This window comes from Glycine max, chromosome 9 (genome assembly GCF_000004515.6).
Source record: "Glycine max cultivar Williams 82 chromosome 9, Glycine_max_v4.0, whole genome shotgun sequence".
Taxonomy (NCBI): Eukaryota; Viridiplantae; Streptophyta; class Magnoliopsida; order Fabales; family Fabaceae; genus Glycine; species Glycine max.
In genome coordinates this window covers 8,254,089-8,270,345 of record NC_038245.2, presented here as the reverse complement: position 1 = coordinate 8,270,345, position 16,257 = coordinate 8,254,089, and the positions used below count along the sequence as shown (strand labels likewise).

The window sequence follows — 16,257 nt, the reverse complement described above, 5'->3', positions numbered from 1 at the left end:
CAAGTTACTTGCATTAAAAAAAAAAGTTTTAGTGATGATCAATCTTTTTTATCATATCCCTAGACATAAAAGTTATTGATTGCATTTCTCAGTTCTCAATTCAAATTTTTTTTTCAATTATGATTAAAATAATAGGATCGTGCAAGATTAGACTAAAAAAATATTGAGCATAGAAGCAGAACAATAACAACCTTTGTTGAATATGAATAAAACATAATTACATGGAAATAATATTCTAATTACATTAAACCTAAAGAGGATGAAATTAATGAAGATTCTGATGAAGGGAAGACAAGGAGAAGCCTTGAGCATGGAAGTCGTCACACAACTCACTTTGACATATGTGCCTTGAAAATCCCAATTTAAGATTGTCCAAAACATGTATCAAAGGTCCCGTTATATATAGCAATATGACTTTTTTTAGCGTGAGCATGTCAGACAAGATGGCTTAAACAAGCTCATAAACTTGAAAATTCACCCTTGCAAGGCTCACTTAAGCAAGGCTAGAAAGTCTTTACTTCTTCGGATGAGTAGCTCACTTAAGCTGGCCAAATATGACTAGCTTAATTAAGTGCACCCAAAAAAGTGCACCCAAAAAAGATGACAAATACTCCTAGAGGCAGTTAGCTTAAGCTGGCCCAAAAATGGATTGTTTAGCAACATCTTCAAAAGTCTTCCAAATGCAGTGATAGTGCTCCACGGGTCTCTTCAAAGTGTTTTCCAATAATGGATTACGGCAAAAGAAACAAAAAGGACCAAGATTACGAAAAAAACAAGAAAACTAAATCCTCAACTATCAAGAGTATTTATTAAACAACTAACTAAATAAGGGATAAATAAAGCTAAAAAAACAAAAGATATCAAATATTGCACCAAAACACTACTAATTACATTTTTTGTCTATGTAGTTGTAATAACTCTCCTTTTTAGTTTCTATTGTTTAAAACATCTATTTTGATCCTATAGTTGATTTTTTTTAACTCTTTTAGTCATTATTGTCTAAAGTAATTTATTCAAATCTTTTAAAATTACTACAAATGGAAACTAATATTGTAAAACTGTTAAAAACATTTTGGTAGTTTTAAATTGTCAAATTAAATTTTTCTAGATTTTTAGCGATTTTATACTACCAGTTTTAGTTTTGTAGAGATTTAAAGGATTAAGGTGTAACATCGTTAGGTGACTTCAGAAAGCGAGAACCAAAAAGGTTAAAAAATAATAGCTATAGAAACTAAAATGAGATATTTTAAAATACAGAAATTAAAAGGATAAATTGTTACAATAGAGACAAAAAGAATAATCAAACAAAAAACAAAGAATTCACATGAACTAAAAAAAATCACAGGAAAAAAACAAAACAAAACAAAACAATACTCACACACACATAGACTAAAAAAAAGTGACATATTTATAAGTACACAATATTTAAACCTTAAATATAATGTACAAATAAAGATCTTCAATAACAAGAAAATACATCTTTTAAACATGCATTATCTTAATTTTTCTCCACTTTTTTTTTTCTTGTTCAACACTATAACATCACTCACACATTGCAAATTATAAATTTAAGACTGGTGCAAAATATGTTATTACGTACACCAGTAAATATATTACCCCCACAACTTAAATTTCAAGATCCATCCCTAAAGACACCTCTCACTGAACAAGAACAAAAGGCAAACCAATGAATCAAGACATGCCAGCAACAAAGAGCACGGTGTTAAAAGCAAAACAATTTCTTTTTTTTACGGTCTCCTTATCTCATATTTGCACAGAAGATAATTTTATGCATAGGATCCACCTAAAAATTCAAATATCTCAACCCTATTTCCTGCCTCCCAAACCACCGAAAATTTTCGCCTTCCTCTCTACATATGCGATAATTCACCGCTCCCAAACCCATGCAAAAACACGATCTCTCATAAATCAAAGTAGACAGACATGTACAGTGGGAGATCCAGATTTTTTCAATAGTGGAGGCAAAAAATAATTTACAATATTTTCATAGAAGAAAAATATCATAATTTTATAAAAAAATACAAAAGGATGTATAAATTATATATATATATATATATATATATATATATATATATATATATATATATATTCATATTTTTAAAACTTTGTATGATCCTTTCATTATAGGTACTATAAAAATATGGATAGGATCCCTTTACACTAAGTGTAAATCTAAAGATCTACATCAAATTTACACTGTTAATATATGTGAATGTTATGGTTTATAATGTCATGATAATGTTAATATATTGAATGATAATCAATTAGTTATCTTTAATTAATAAATTACATCGTTTGATAGATTTGATTTTTCAAATTACTTATTTATCAAAATTATTAATAGTAATATATTTTTACAATTTGTTCATGTAATAAAGTATATATTTATTTGTCTCTATTTATTATTTTCATAACAACGGTCTATTTCTGACTCGTTAAAAAAATACACTTATTGGAAAATAGAAAAAAACATATATGTAATTATGATTTAAACTTATTTATATATTTTATTATCATGTATTCTTTATTTTATGCATTTTATTGTAAAAAAATTATGTAATATTTTTTAACTTGTATTAATGGTGAAAAATGTATATCATAAGTAGAAAAAATATAGCCTTCATTACGTTAAAAATTTGTAGAAAACTATATTTTGATCATTTTTAAACAGTTAAAAAATCAATCAAATAAATTCTGTAGATTTGACGTAAGTCTTTTATAAACAAATCTTTTATATATATATATATATATATGGGAATAAATATTAGAAAGAGTTACACCAATGAATTATTTTTATGGATTTTATTCTCACTTATACAATGTTTATGAAACTTCAACTTACACTTATATTTTAATAATCTTTTTCTTTAAGTGTGAATTTTTTCCTCTAGTAGAAGTCATCTTCAATCGAGTATCAAATAGTGATGTTTAATGAGATGGAGGAAAAGTAAGAGTAAACTCCCATATTTTTCCCTAAAAGATATCGGTGCTTGCAATTTATTCCTAAGATTTTGAGGCAAAATAGTCCTTGAATTTTTTTATTGGACACATAAGTCCTTTCATCAGTTTCATTCAATTATAAATTAGCTAACTTAAAATAATTGTGCATTTAGCTAATTAGTCCTTCAAAAAGTATGAGACTTCACTCCTTTTTAAATATACAGGCTAAAGATGTATGGATGATGTTATTTGACACCTTGAAAAAAAAAAGAAAGAAAGAAAAACATTGATATGATATGTTATATTATTTGATAGGAAGATAAAAATATAAAAGAAAAATGTCAAATAAGTGTTTAATAATATATGGATTTTCATGTATCATTACTCAACTACATATAATTAGATTTTAAACTCGTGCGTTGTACGGATTTGTTTCACTTGTAAATTTTATATATGTATATTCAATATATATATATAATTATCATTTTTAAAATACTTTGTAGTATATTAAATAAAATTACATTAAAAAATACAAACAATGATTGAAAAAGTTATCAAAATTATATAATGATTAATGTGAATAATTTAATTTTTTAGCACATACACAACTATATCATTGTGTGAAAAACATTAAAATCGGAGAAATGAATGACAAAAAATCAAATATACCAACAGCTATTATCAAATTAGAAATTCTATCCAACAATTGACAATGTTTAAATATATTAGATATTTATTGAATCAAATTAGTAATTATTATTAAATTAAAATTTTTAATCCTATGACTTATAATACTTCAAGTTTCTTTTACACAGTATATCGTATATAAATATAGCTAGATAGATGCACATTGAAAGACCAAGTATAATGTAAAAAATGGTAATAAAAACTTAATAATTAAAATTGTGACAAAATACTTAATTGCACATTAAATAAATTATAAAATTATTACATTACATATCAACCACAATTTTTTTAATTAATAATCATTATTCGAAACCTTAATTTTTAAAATGAGGAAGAGTGAACCGTACTGACCAAACTAACAAAACTGCTACTTGTTATACAACATGTTTCTATTTATAATTATATTACCACTAGTGTTGTCTTGACACACTTGGAAAATGGACAGAACATAGAAAAGAGTTTTCAAACATGGTCTGAGTCTGAGACCAAAAAAGTTGGAAACAAACTAATACAAACCTCTGATGACCCTATTAATCTTTGAACTCAATCCTTAACAAGCTTTCGAAAATAGAAACACCTGAAACAACTCTCGTCCACACGTGCATGCCCAAACAATGATAAAGTTCCAAACGCTCATGCAAGAAAGCAAAGGGGGAAAAGAGCCTAACATTAAACTAAGCAACGCTCGGTTCTATTTTCTCTTTCACCATATCCATTGTCCCTTAAGTCTAGGGCAGAGTTTCTACAATGCCTTAGACACACAATTTCGCCAAAAAAAAAAAAACCAAACCCAAACGAACCGTGCGATAATGGCGTTCCAGGATTTCGACATGATCACCGAACGGCGGAGGAACGAGGAGAGGCTTAAGATGAAGAAGAAGATCCTCATCGGTCTCATCTCCGCCGTCCTCCTCGCGTGCGTCATAGGCGCCGCGACATTCGTGGTTGTCCAAAGAACAGGCCCTAATAATAATCCAAAGCACGCCACGCCATTGCCACAGAACTCCGCCGCCACGTCACACGTGGACCAAAACTCCAGGCTGGTGAAGATGATTTGCGGATCCGCTGAATACAAGGAAAAATGCGAAACCACCCTCGGAGAAGCCCTAAAGAAGGACCCCAAATTGGCGCAGCCAAAAGACCTAATGATGGTGTCCATGATTCTGGCCGAGAAGGAGGTTACAAAGGCCTTCGACGGAACGGCAAAGATGATGGACAAGGCCTCCGAGGAGGAGAAGGGGGCGTACGAGGATTGCCAGGGCTTGTTCAAGGACGCCAAGGAAGAGCTTGAATTGTCGATCACCGAGGTGGGTGATAACGACGCGGACAGGCTCTCCACAAAGGGTGCTGAATTGAACAACTGGCTTAGTGCGGTTATGTCTTACCAACAAACCTGCATTGATGGTTTCCCCAAAGGGAAGATCAAGGATGAGTTAAGCAACATGTTTAATGAGTCCAAGGAGCTTGTGAGCAACTCCCTCGCCGTTGTTTCGCAGTTCTCTTCGTTCTTTTCGATCTTCCAAGGCGCCGGGGAGCTTCATCTTCCTTGGGAGATTACCAGTGATGATGCACCTGCACCTACTACTGCTTCTGCTTCTGCTGTTGGTGCTGGTTTTGGGTCTATATTTGGTTCTGGTTCTTCTTCTTTTGGTTCTGCTTCTGCTCCTGGTGTTGCTCCTACTACTACAGGTGTTGCTTCTGCTCCTGGTGTTTCTCCTACTACTGCAGGTGCTGCTCTTGCTCCTGGTGTTGCTCCTGGCCCAGTTCCTTCTTGGGCTGCAGGCTCCATTCCTGCATGGGCTGGTCCAGTTCCTGTTTGGGCCGGCCCTGCTGAGTTTATCGGATCAAATGAGAAACCCACACCTAATGTCACCGTGGCAAAAGATGGCAGCGGAAACTTCAAAACCATCTCTGAAGCTTTGGCTGCCATCCCACCAAAATACGACGGAAGGTATGATTGTTTTATTACCTTCAAAGTGTCTTTTATAAAAAAAAAAAAAACAAATTATAATGTAAAATATATTGTCACATATTTCTTATAAATAGGACCAAGAGTATTTTAGTAACTTATTTTTGGAGAAAAAAAGGAAACAACTTTTTGAAATTAATGTGTAACCAAATCACATTAGTTTATTAGTTTGACGTGTGTTATCTATGCATGCTTTCATGCAAGGGATTTATTTTTTATGCAGGTACGTGGTTTATGTTAAAGAAGGAGTGTACGATGAGACCGTGACAGTGACAAAGAAAATGCTAAACGTAACCATGTACGGTGACGGACAGCAAAAGAGTATCATCACTGGCAACAAAAATTTCGTGGATGGAGTCAGGACTTTCCAAACTGCATCATTCGGTAAGTGTAAATTCTCTCCTCAATCAAACCTCATTTTGTACCACATCTACAATTTAGTATATAATTAGGTCCCCTAAGCTTAGTTATTAAGATTAATTTCTTAACTTGCATGTATAGAAAAATATGAATAATAATAAATAAATATCTTAATATTTTAAACATCTTACTTATACATAATCTCAATTCTCCCTATCTTTCTCTTTGAATCAAATTTTCCTCATTTTGTACCACATATCACTTGCATGATTTAAATGATAAATGAGGTGTTAAAAAAAATATTTGTTATCTTTCTCTTTGAATCAAATTTTCCTCATTTTGTACTACATCTCACTTGCATGTATTAAATGATACATGAGGTGTTAAAAAAAATTATTTAAGAGATATTAAACTTTTAAATAAATATGAATACCTTGAAAAATTAGTTAATCATTCTTAACCAGAAAATATACTTGTCCATCAGGTTCATAAATAGTAATAATTCAATTAAGAAAAATGTTAGAAGAATATCTATTATATTATGAGCAAAATGGTTATACACTACAATATAAAAAGTTTAACATAATTATGTAATCACAACTTATTATTATATATGATAAATTTTTTAAGTTTTAAAATAATTATTTTAAAAATAATTTAAACGACGATTTGTATTGAAATTTAATTCAAACGATAATGAGATAATAATATGCAAAATTATTTTAGAGTCAGTATTCTTTCTTCTTGCCTCTATTATTCCGTGCACACTGCAGTTGTACTTGGAGGTGGATTCTTGGCGAAAGACATGGGATTCAGAAACACAGCCGGTGCAGAGAAGCACCAGGCAGTGGCCGCAAGAGTGCAAGCCGACCAAGCCATATTCTTCAACTGCGCCTTCGAGGGCTACCAAGACACTCTTTATGCCCAAACCCACAGGCAATTCTATCGCGACTGCTACATCTCTGGAACAATCGACTTCATCTTTGGTGACGCCTCTGCCGTTTTCCAGAACTGCACCATGGTGGTAAGAAAGCCACTTGACAACCAACAGAACATCGTGACAGCACAAGGAAGGCTCGACAAGCAAGAAAACACTGGCTTCGTCCTCCAGAAGTGCGTTATCAAGGCCGACACAGATTTGGTTCCGGTGAAGGACAGAATCAAGAATTACCTCGGAAGGCCATGGAAGGAGTATTCAAGAACCATCATCATGGAGACTCAGATTGATGACCTAATTCACCCTGATGGGTTTCTTCCCTGGGAAGGGAACTTTGCCCTAAGCACCCTTTACTACGGAGAGTACAACAACAATGGGGCTGGTTCCATCACCACTGCTAGGGTTAATTGGCCTGGCCGTAAAGTCATCAATAGAGATGAGGCTACCAGGTACACAGTTGAGGCTTTCTTGCAAGGGACATGGATCAATGGCACAGGTGTACCAGCTCAACTAGGCTTGTACAATTAAAAAGGGTCTAATTATTAACATCATTAGTATATAAATTTATATACCAGTTGAGTTGAGTTGTATTCTAAAAAAAATTAAAATGTAGATTTTGTTGTCCTAAAATGTCACTTATAATTTTTTTTTACTGCAAAGATGTCACTTTTACTAAATATACAAAATTAAATTGAAAGTATTTTTTGTATTTAAAATTCTACTCAATGGAGCAAATACTATTAAAAAAGTATAAAAGTTAAAAAAACATCACTACTGTAGTTTTTTAATTATACTTTTATTTATTAAATTGTATAAAACTATTTATTGGTTAACCTAAGATGATAGTTTAATTAAATAAATACTTTATTATCTTAAATGTTACACCTCATTATAAATTTATTAAAATTTTCAAATAAAAATAAACATTTAAAGTACTGTATCTTAATTGAACCAAGGTGGAGAACTTGAACTATCATATAAATTTTTTAAGCAATATTTTCGTAAAAAAAATATTTTTGTGGTCACTTTCTATTTCATCTACTTTTCCACCTCTTTTTTCCATCAATCTATTCCTTTTTCATCATATCACTCATATATTAGTATTTACTTTAATATATAAATATTCATGTTACTTTTTTATTTTTTAAATTAAAATAATATAGATCTAATATTTAATAAAAAAATTAAATGTGAATTCTACATGTCAAATATTGATCACATATTTATATTTGTAGATTATCAAATGGTATTAAAATGTTTATTAAATACTAAATGGATAAAGCTAAAACCTAATTAAGTTTTTTTTCCCATAAAAACAAGAATAATTAAATTATAAATAATTATAAGTTAAAAAAACCTTAGAGTTTTCAAACAGTCAAGCTCAAGCTTTCAGTTAGGCTCATTTAAACATTGAAACTAAGCTTGAGCATACTTTTTTTTTTCACAAGTCAAGCCTAAACTATAAGTGTTTAACTCGACTATACTCATTTACGCTCTTGTGTATGACTACAAGGAAAGGAATATTAATGTTACAATTTTGTGACGAGTCATGGTTTGAAACAAGGTTGTGTGAGATAGAAATGTCACATAGAACAGGGGGCAACCACATCTTAAGTGGTGATTGTCAGTGATGAGAATGGTGATAGCCATCAGTCAATTTTTCTTTTTCTCTTTTAATCTATTAATGTTGATGGTTTTTAATTTTTAATTTAGGATGTTTTGTGTTGTTTAAGAATTACTTATAAATAAAATATAAGTTAATATATATAAAAATTTCATTTAAATAATTTATGTCATTTATAAAAATGCTAAATTGATATTGATACATGTGAATATAAATATTTAGTATGTTTTATTTTTTTAATTCTAAAAAAGCTAAGTTGTTTTTTATTTTTTGAATGTAAGTGCAATAACTATAACTTGTAGAAACTAGTTATGTTACCATATAAAAACTTATGTGCACAAAACCTTTCTTAAATTCTTTTAATTATTTTTGGTAATTCAACCAAACTAAATATCTTAAAATTATATAATAATTTTAATACATACAGCTGAAATTTACTCTATTGATTAAAAAATAAACTCTTGTAAAAAATAATAAGAAGAATTAAAAGAACAAAATTTATAGATGTTTATATTAAGCATACTATATACTACTTAAATCATATAAATTTTATATTATTGCTTACGTAATATATTTAAATGTATATCATGTTAACGATAAAAAAAGCAATAGGAATTATTTTTTTAAAAATGACATTCAAAACTAATTAAAAACATTAAAATTGAATTTATCTATATTTACATAAATCCAAAAACGTATTGAATTCTAGATTCTAGATTTAAACTATAATTTTTTTAAGGAACACGTGTCCCCTGCATGAATGTATTTTTTACACGTCACAATAAAATTTAATTATAACTCCCAATATATTATTGCAAAAAAGTACAATTGAAAAAATTGCAGTAGGCCCACTGCAGTGAAATGCTTAAATTAAATCATATTTTAAAGAGATTTCTGGATTGATGTAAAAAGCCAATAGAAAAAAGAAAAACACATTCAATAATAATGGTTGTGGCCACCCTTAGCAAACACTACATGAGCAATTGTCTCCTTATCAGGCCTAAGTGCGGCAAACAAGGTACCAAAATTTTGCAGCTCAATTTAGCAAATTGTTACACTTGCATACTAATCCTACACGTACACTTTTGGGCAACTTATTCTCGAAGCTCGTAAATTGACAATGCTGCATCTCAACGTTCGAATATCTTCAATTCGTTAGATAGTTTTATTTTCCAACCTTTAGCTGACAATAACATGGAATGCTCAAAACCTCTCACAACAATAGGTATAGATTAAATAGTTCAATAATTTGTATTTGAATACGTTGGTAAAGCATGGTAGAACTGTTGCATCTATTTACAACAATGTCATCGTATTTTTTTAAAGTTGGTTTTTGATCAATTTAACATCATAAAAAGTGTTATTTTAGTAGTGTGCTAAAAATATTTATTATTGAGGTAGGCATTTATTCATTTATTATCAACTAACGATTGATTCAATTGGCTAATTCAGTTGATGACCAACGATTAAGTGTATGCTTGATTTGTAGTTGAAAATATATTGTGACATACATTTCAATGTAAATTCAAATGAAGAAAGCAAAATGAACACAAAAGTAAAGATCCTAATGATCTGTTGGCAAAATGAATTTTGCCTCATGAAATTTTACAACGGAAAAATCAAACATGCACTAATGCGGCTCAATCTAAATGAATTTTAACTTGGTCATTTGCTAAAAATGACCGGCAAATAACCTTTCTAACAGCTAACAACTAAAATAACCATTTTTACAACTGATGACTACAGTTGTTTCTAACTGCTAGCGCAGCAGAATTGGACTGAGAAGCGACCCAGAATTAGATCTACTCCAGGAAAGATCAAACTAGAGGGAAGCTTTGAACATGGAAGGCAGTCGTACGTAAGCAGTTTTCAAAGGCTAAATACATATGGAGTCATGATTTTCTAAACAATAGAAAAAATGGATAGTGGAAGTTAACAGTTGGTTTTTTAATTTGTGTGTTGAATGAAGTAGATAGAGATCAAAACATGAGAGAATGTTCAAAATTAAGAACATATTTAAAAACAATTGTCCATGATGGAAGCGCGCACCCATAACTGCCATATGTGAGTAGATATCAGAAAGCGCTTGATGCTTGTAACTGTTAAGAATACATTATACATAGAAGTAAACATGGTGTAAACTAGGTCTCCAACCAAAATCAATCAAGTTTATCTTTTGCGTTCATTTATCTCTTATTTATTGCCTTATTTATTACTTTGTTATTGTTTTCCTTTACACCAAATGTAAACAAATATATAGGTAGTGATCTAAACATGCAAATGAATTTAAATATCATATTCAGATCAAACAGTAGAAGTTAAATAGCATAAGTGTACCTCTAGCCATTGCAGATCAAATACGAAGCGGCGCAAACACGAACCTGTAGTCAGCTTTGTTTTTCCAGACCTTTACTCACTCTAAATAGATGATGTATTTTTTCTGAATAGAAAAGTAGGTTTGGTGATACAAAACTGAGAGCACCTCATCCTATTTATAGAGTCTGCCCATCACAGAGCTCAACCAATTCGTTATCAGAACGTGGGTTTGAGGATAGGGACGTGAGTTTGTTACTGAACATTGCAGAGATAAGGATTGAACGTGGGAGGAAAATGGACCAGATTCAGAAAACAAATCCCCAAAAAAATTACAATTGGAAAAAACAAAAAACAGTTGAAACAGAACGTGGGCCATCTGAAAATTCCATCATTCTCCCACTTGGTCCATTTAACTCAACTTCAACCGTAACAAGAAACATAATATATGAGTCATGGCGATAGGTCCTCTGATGATGAATAATATCTTCCATGTACCACAATATATCAAGTCTTTCAACACTAGCTCTCAACTTAATAAATAAACCATATGTTTATTCTAGATCTAAACCGAATGATTTTTCTCGAAATAAATAAATATGTGCACAAATCCATATGAGAAAATATTTAACCGAATAAGAGTTTCATTGAAAATAACAAATGTACGTACAATGAAATTAAATCATGGAACCAAGTCTCATTCGTACTACATAATCCTTGGAATTTTTTGGTGGCATGCCTTTAGTTAAAGGATCAGCAATCATCAACTCAGTGTTAACGTGTTCAATGACCACTTTCTTTTCTTTAACACGTTCTCTTATGGCTAAGTACTTGATGTCGATGTGTGCTTACTTTGACTTCCACTTTTGTTGTTTTTAGCCATAAACACCACAACAGAGTTGTCACAGTACAACTTTAATGGCCTAGAAATAGAGTCCACAACTCTAAGGCCAGACATGAAACTCTTCAACCATACATCATGCGAGGTAGCCTCAAAACAAGAAACGAACTCAGCCTCCATAGTGGAAGTAGCAATTAAGGTTTGTTTGGCACTTCTCCAATATACAGCTCCACCGGCTAACATAAAAATATAATCGGATGTTGATTTTCATGAATCAACGTAACCAGCAAAGTCTGAATCAGAGTAGCCAATCACTTCCAGAAAATCAGTCCGTCTATACATGAGCATGTAATCCTTTATCCCTTGAAGATATCTCATTACTTTCTTTGCAACTTTCCAGTGGTCAATACTTGGATTACTCTAATATCTTCCCAAAACTCCAACAACATATGCAATGTCAAGTCTGGTGCAAATCTGAGCATAAATAAGGCTTCCAACAGATGAAGCATTTAAAGTATTCTTCATGTGTTCCTGCTCAAAATCATTTTTCGGGCACTAACTCAAAGCGAGTTTGTCACCCTTCAGAATGGGAGCTATACTTGGTGAATAATCTTTCATGTTAAATCTCTCTAAAACTTTGTTAATATAAGTCTCTTAAGACAAACCCAAAATGCCTCAAGATCTTTCCCTATGAATTTAATGCCAATGACATAAGATGTCTCTCCCATATCCTTCATATCAAAGTTCTTTGAGAGACATTGTTTCACCTCATATAGCAAACCCTTATCATTAGTTGCAAGCACAATGTCATTCACGTATAACACAAGAAAGCAAATCTTACTCCCACTAACCTTTTGTATATACATTGATCCATGATGTTCTCTTCAAAGCCAAATGAAGTGATGACATCATGAAACTTTAGATACCATTGGCGGGAGGCTTGTTTCAAGCCATAGATTGATTTATTAAGCTTGCAAACTAAGTGCTCACCTTTAGTAGAGGAGAATCCTTTAGGCTGTTTCATGTAAACCTCTTCCTCTAGATGACCATTAAGGAATGTTGTTTTCACATCCATTTGATGTAACTCAAAGTTAAAATGAGCTACTAATACCATAATTACTCGGAAAGAATCTTTCTTAGATACAGGAGAAAAAGTCTTTGTGTAATCAATGTCTTCTCTTTGAGTGAACCCTTTGGCAACAAGTCTTGCCATATATCTCTTAATGTTGCCTTGTGAGTCTTTCTTGGTTTTAAAAACCCATCTACATCCAATGGCTTTTACACCACTAGGCAATTGTACGAGATCCCAGACTTGGTTAAACACCATAGAATCCATCTCATCTTTCATGGCATTATGCCACAAGTTTGATTCTTTAGAACTCATGGCTTGTGAAAACATTTCAGGATCATTTGCAGCTCCAATGTTGTAGTCCGATTCTTGTAGATACAGTACATAATGACTAGGAATCGCTGACCTTTTGACTCTAGTAGATCTTCTTAATGTCAACTCATCACTTTCTTGAGGGACTTGTTGCTCAACCAATTGTTCAATAGGTTGTTCAACATTATCTTGATATTCCTCATCAATAACTTGATTTGCATGATTGTTTCCAATAATTTGTGGATTTTCAATCATTGGTTGTCTAACACCTGTTTGTACTTGAGGGGTGTGAACGACAATTAATCTATCACTTGAGCTAGAGGGTTGAGCTTCATAGTGATCTTTTTCAAAAGCAATGTGATCACTCCCACTAATCAAGTCATTCTCAAGAAATTTTGCGTTTCTTGATTCCACAATCCTAGTGCTATGTGATGGACAATAGAATCTATACCATTTAGAATTTTCAGCATATCCAATGAAATACCCACTAATATTCCTTGGGTCTAGTTTCTTCTCTTGTGGGTTATAAACTCTCACTTTAGATGGGCATCCCCAAACGCGTATATGTCACAAACTCGATTTCCAACCTTTGAATAACTCGAAAGGTGTCTTTAAGACAACATTGGTTGGAACTCGGTTTAATATATACACAGTCGTCTTTAATGCTTCAATCCACAAGAATTGAGGAAGTTTTCTATTACTTCTCATACTTCTTACCATATCCATTAAAGTTTGGATTCTTCTTTTTGCCACACCATTCTGATCCGGAGAACCAAGCATAGTGTACTGGGCAACAATCCTATGTTCCTGAAGAAACTTCACAAACAGACCAAGTGCTTGTCCATTCTCCGTGTATTTACCATAGTACTCTCCACCTCGATCAGATATCACGATCTTAATTTGCTTTCCACATTGTTTCTCGACTTCAGCCTTAAAAATTTTAAAGGCATCCAAAGCTTCATCCTTAGTACGAAGTAAGTAGAGATACATATATCATGAATAATCGTCTATAAAGGTGATAAAGTATTTTGGACTACTTGCATCCATATCTAGACAACAAATATTTGTATGTATGATTTCTAATAGGTTTGAGCTCCTCTTTGCACCCTTTTTAGACTTGTTATTTTGCTTACCCTTAATGCAATCTACACAAGTCTTGAAATCAGAAAAATCCAAAGTACTAAGTACTCCTTCATTTACCAATCTCTTAATTCTCTCGATAGAGATGTGTCCTAATCTACGGTGCCACAGCATAGAGGATTCCTCATTCACAACACATCGTTTAACCCCGGTGGTAACATGCATAGAATTATAAGCATCATCATTTTGGAATTCAATATAGTAAAGACCATCAAGTGATGCACCAGAACCAATAATTCTAGATTTATTAATTAAAGTAAAACTAGAATCCGAAAAATTAAAAGAAAAACCCAATGGCGCAAGTCTCGATACAAAAATCAAATTCTTAGAAAAACTTGGAACATAAAAAGTCTTTTCTAAACGTAAAATGAAACCGCTGCTTAAAACCAAATTGCACGTCCCAATGGACTCCACATGTGAGCTTATATTGCCTCTTGAATAGATGTGTTGCTCACTTCCCACTGGCCTCCTTAGGTTTTCCATACCCTGCAAGGTATTAGAAACATGGATTATAGAACCAGAATCAATCCACCATATGTTATGATTAATACTAACCATATTAGATTCATAACAAACAAAAGCAAATGGAGTACCTTTCTTGTCCATCCAACTCTTAAACTTTAAGAAGTCTTTCTTCATGTGATTTTTCTTCTTGCAAAAGAAACACTTAGACTCTTTCTTTATGACTGACTGAGCAGGAATCTTGCCCTTGTTTTTGGGTTGATTCCCTTTCTCCTTTCCATGAATAGTTAAGTTCACCCTTTCGCCCTCTTCCATAATTAATCTTTCCTCTTCTTGAACACACATGGTCATCAACTCATTAATTGACCATTTGTCTGTATGTATGTCATAAGAGATTTTGAAGGGAGCATATTGCAATGGCAGAGTACACAAAATATAGTGTACTAGGAAAGAATCAGACATGGTAACCTCCAAGACTTTTAGTGGAGCCACTATATCCCTCATGCGCATGATGTGATCACATACACCCCTTATCCCTTGGAGCTTTAAGGATGAGAACTACATTATAAGGGTACTGGCAATGGCCTTCTCAGATGTAATAAACTGATCATCAATGGCCTTCAAAAGATCCTTGACTTTTTCATGTTGATCGACAGAACTACGGATCCTAGCAAATATATTAGTCTTTATTAACATTATGGACAGACGATTAGATCTCTCCCACATTTCATAAAGATCGACAGCGTCTGAAGTGCTAGTTTCAGTAAAGCCTAGCGGCTCGTCTTTCCTAATAGCATAGTCAATATACATCCAGCCTAAATGAAGGAGAATTTTCTCCCTCCAAACCTTATAATTGTCCCCTTTCAATTCGAGAATATCACACTTGATATCAGAAATGTTTGCAGATTGATTAACTGCAAAGTTCAAGAATACATTCTCATTATTCATAATTTAGACTCAATAAATTGTCATGTTTTACCAATGTATAATATGCATTAGTTCATGAACCTAGGGACATACAACTTGCGTGTGGGTCAAAGTCCTACTCAATTAGATTCATACTTATGATAAAACTATCAAATTATGCTCCGTTTTCTCAATTCATGTGGGTAAATTAAGAAATATAACCTGATATTTTATTCTAATTAATCATACTAACATAACAAAATTCCTGTGGGTATATTTTATCACATTAAATATGATTAATCACAACCAATTTTTTTTATGCTAAATATATAAACCTAATCAATTAAAGATGTTATGGCTATTCTTTAATTAATTAAATCATATTAATCACTTAACATTAATTCTTAATAAGAGCTAAATATTTACATAGTATTCTAAATAATGTAAACAAATTGAATAACATTGCATAAAAATATTCAAGATAACTTCGAATGTATAAAATCATATACACAAAAATTCAAAACTAAATAAATAATATATGCATATGATTATACAATATTTAAAACATATAAGCTCTTAACCATTAAATTTAATGTGCATAAATTATTTAGCTTAATATTACATGCTTAAATACCAAAATAAACATACAATTAATCTTAATAAACAAAAAATTCAA

General features: G+C 31.9%; 1 protein-coding gene across 1 annotated transcript; it reads left to right on the top strand.

Annotated features, from left to right (window-relative positions):
• Positions 1-4,006: 4,006 nt before the first annotated feature.
• On the top strand, positions 4,007-7,573 carry LOC100796485 (putative pectinesterase/pectinesterase inhibitor 45). Its single transcript, XM_006587013.4, has 3 exons — positions 4,007-5,599; positions 5,841-6,001; positions 6,751-7,573. Exons 1-3 carry the CDS (start codon positions 4,263-4,265, stop codon positions 7,440-7,442), a joined length of 2,190 nt encoding a protein of 729 aa, XP_006587076.3. The 5' UTR covers positions 4,007-4,262; the 3' UTR covers positions 7,443-7,573.
• The last annotated feature ends 8,684 nt before the right edge of the window (positions 7,574-16,257 follow it).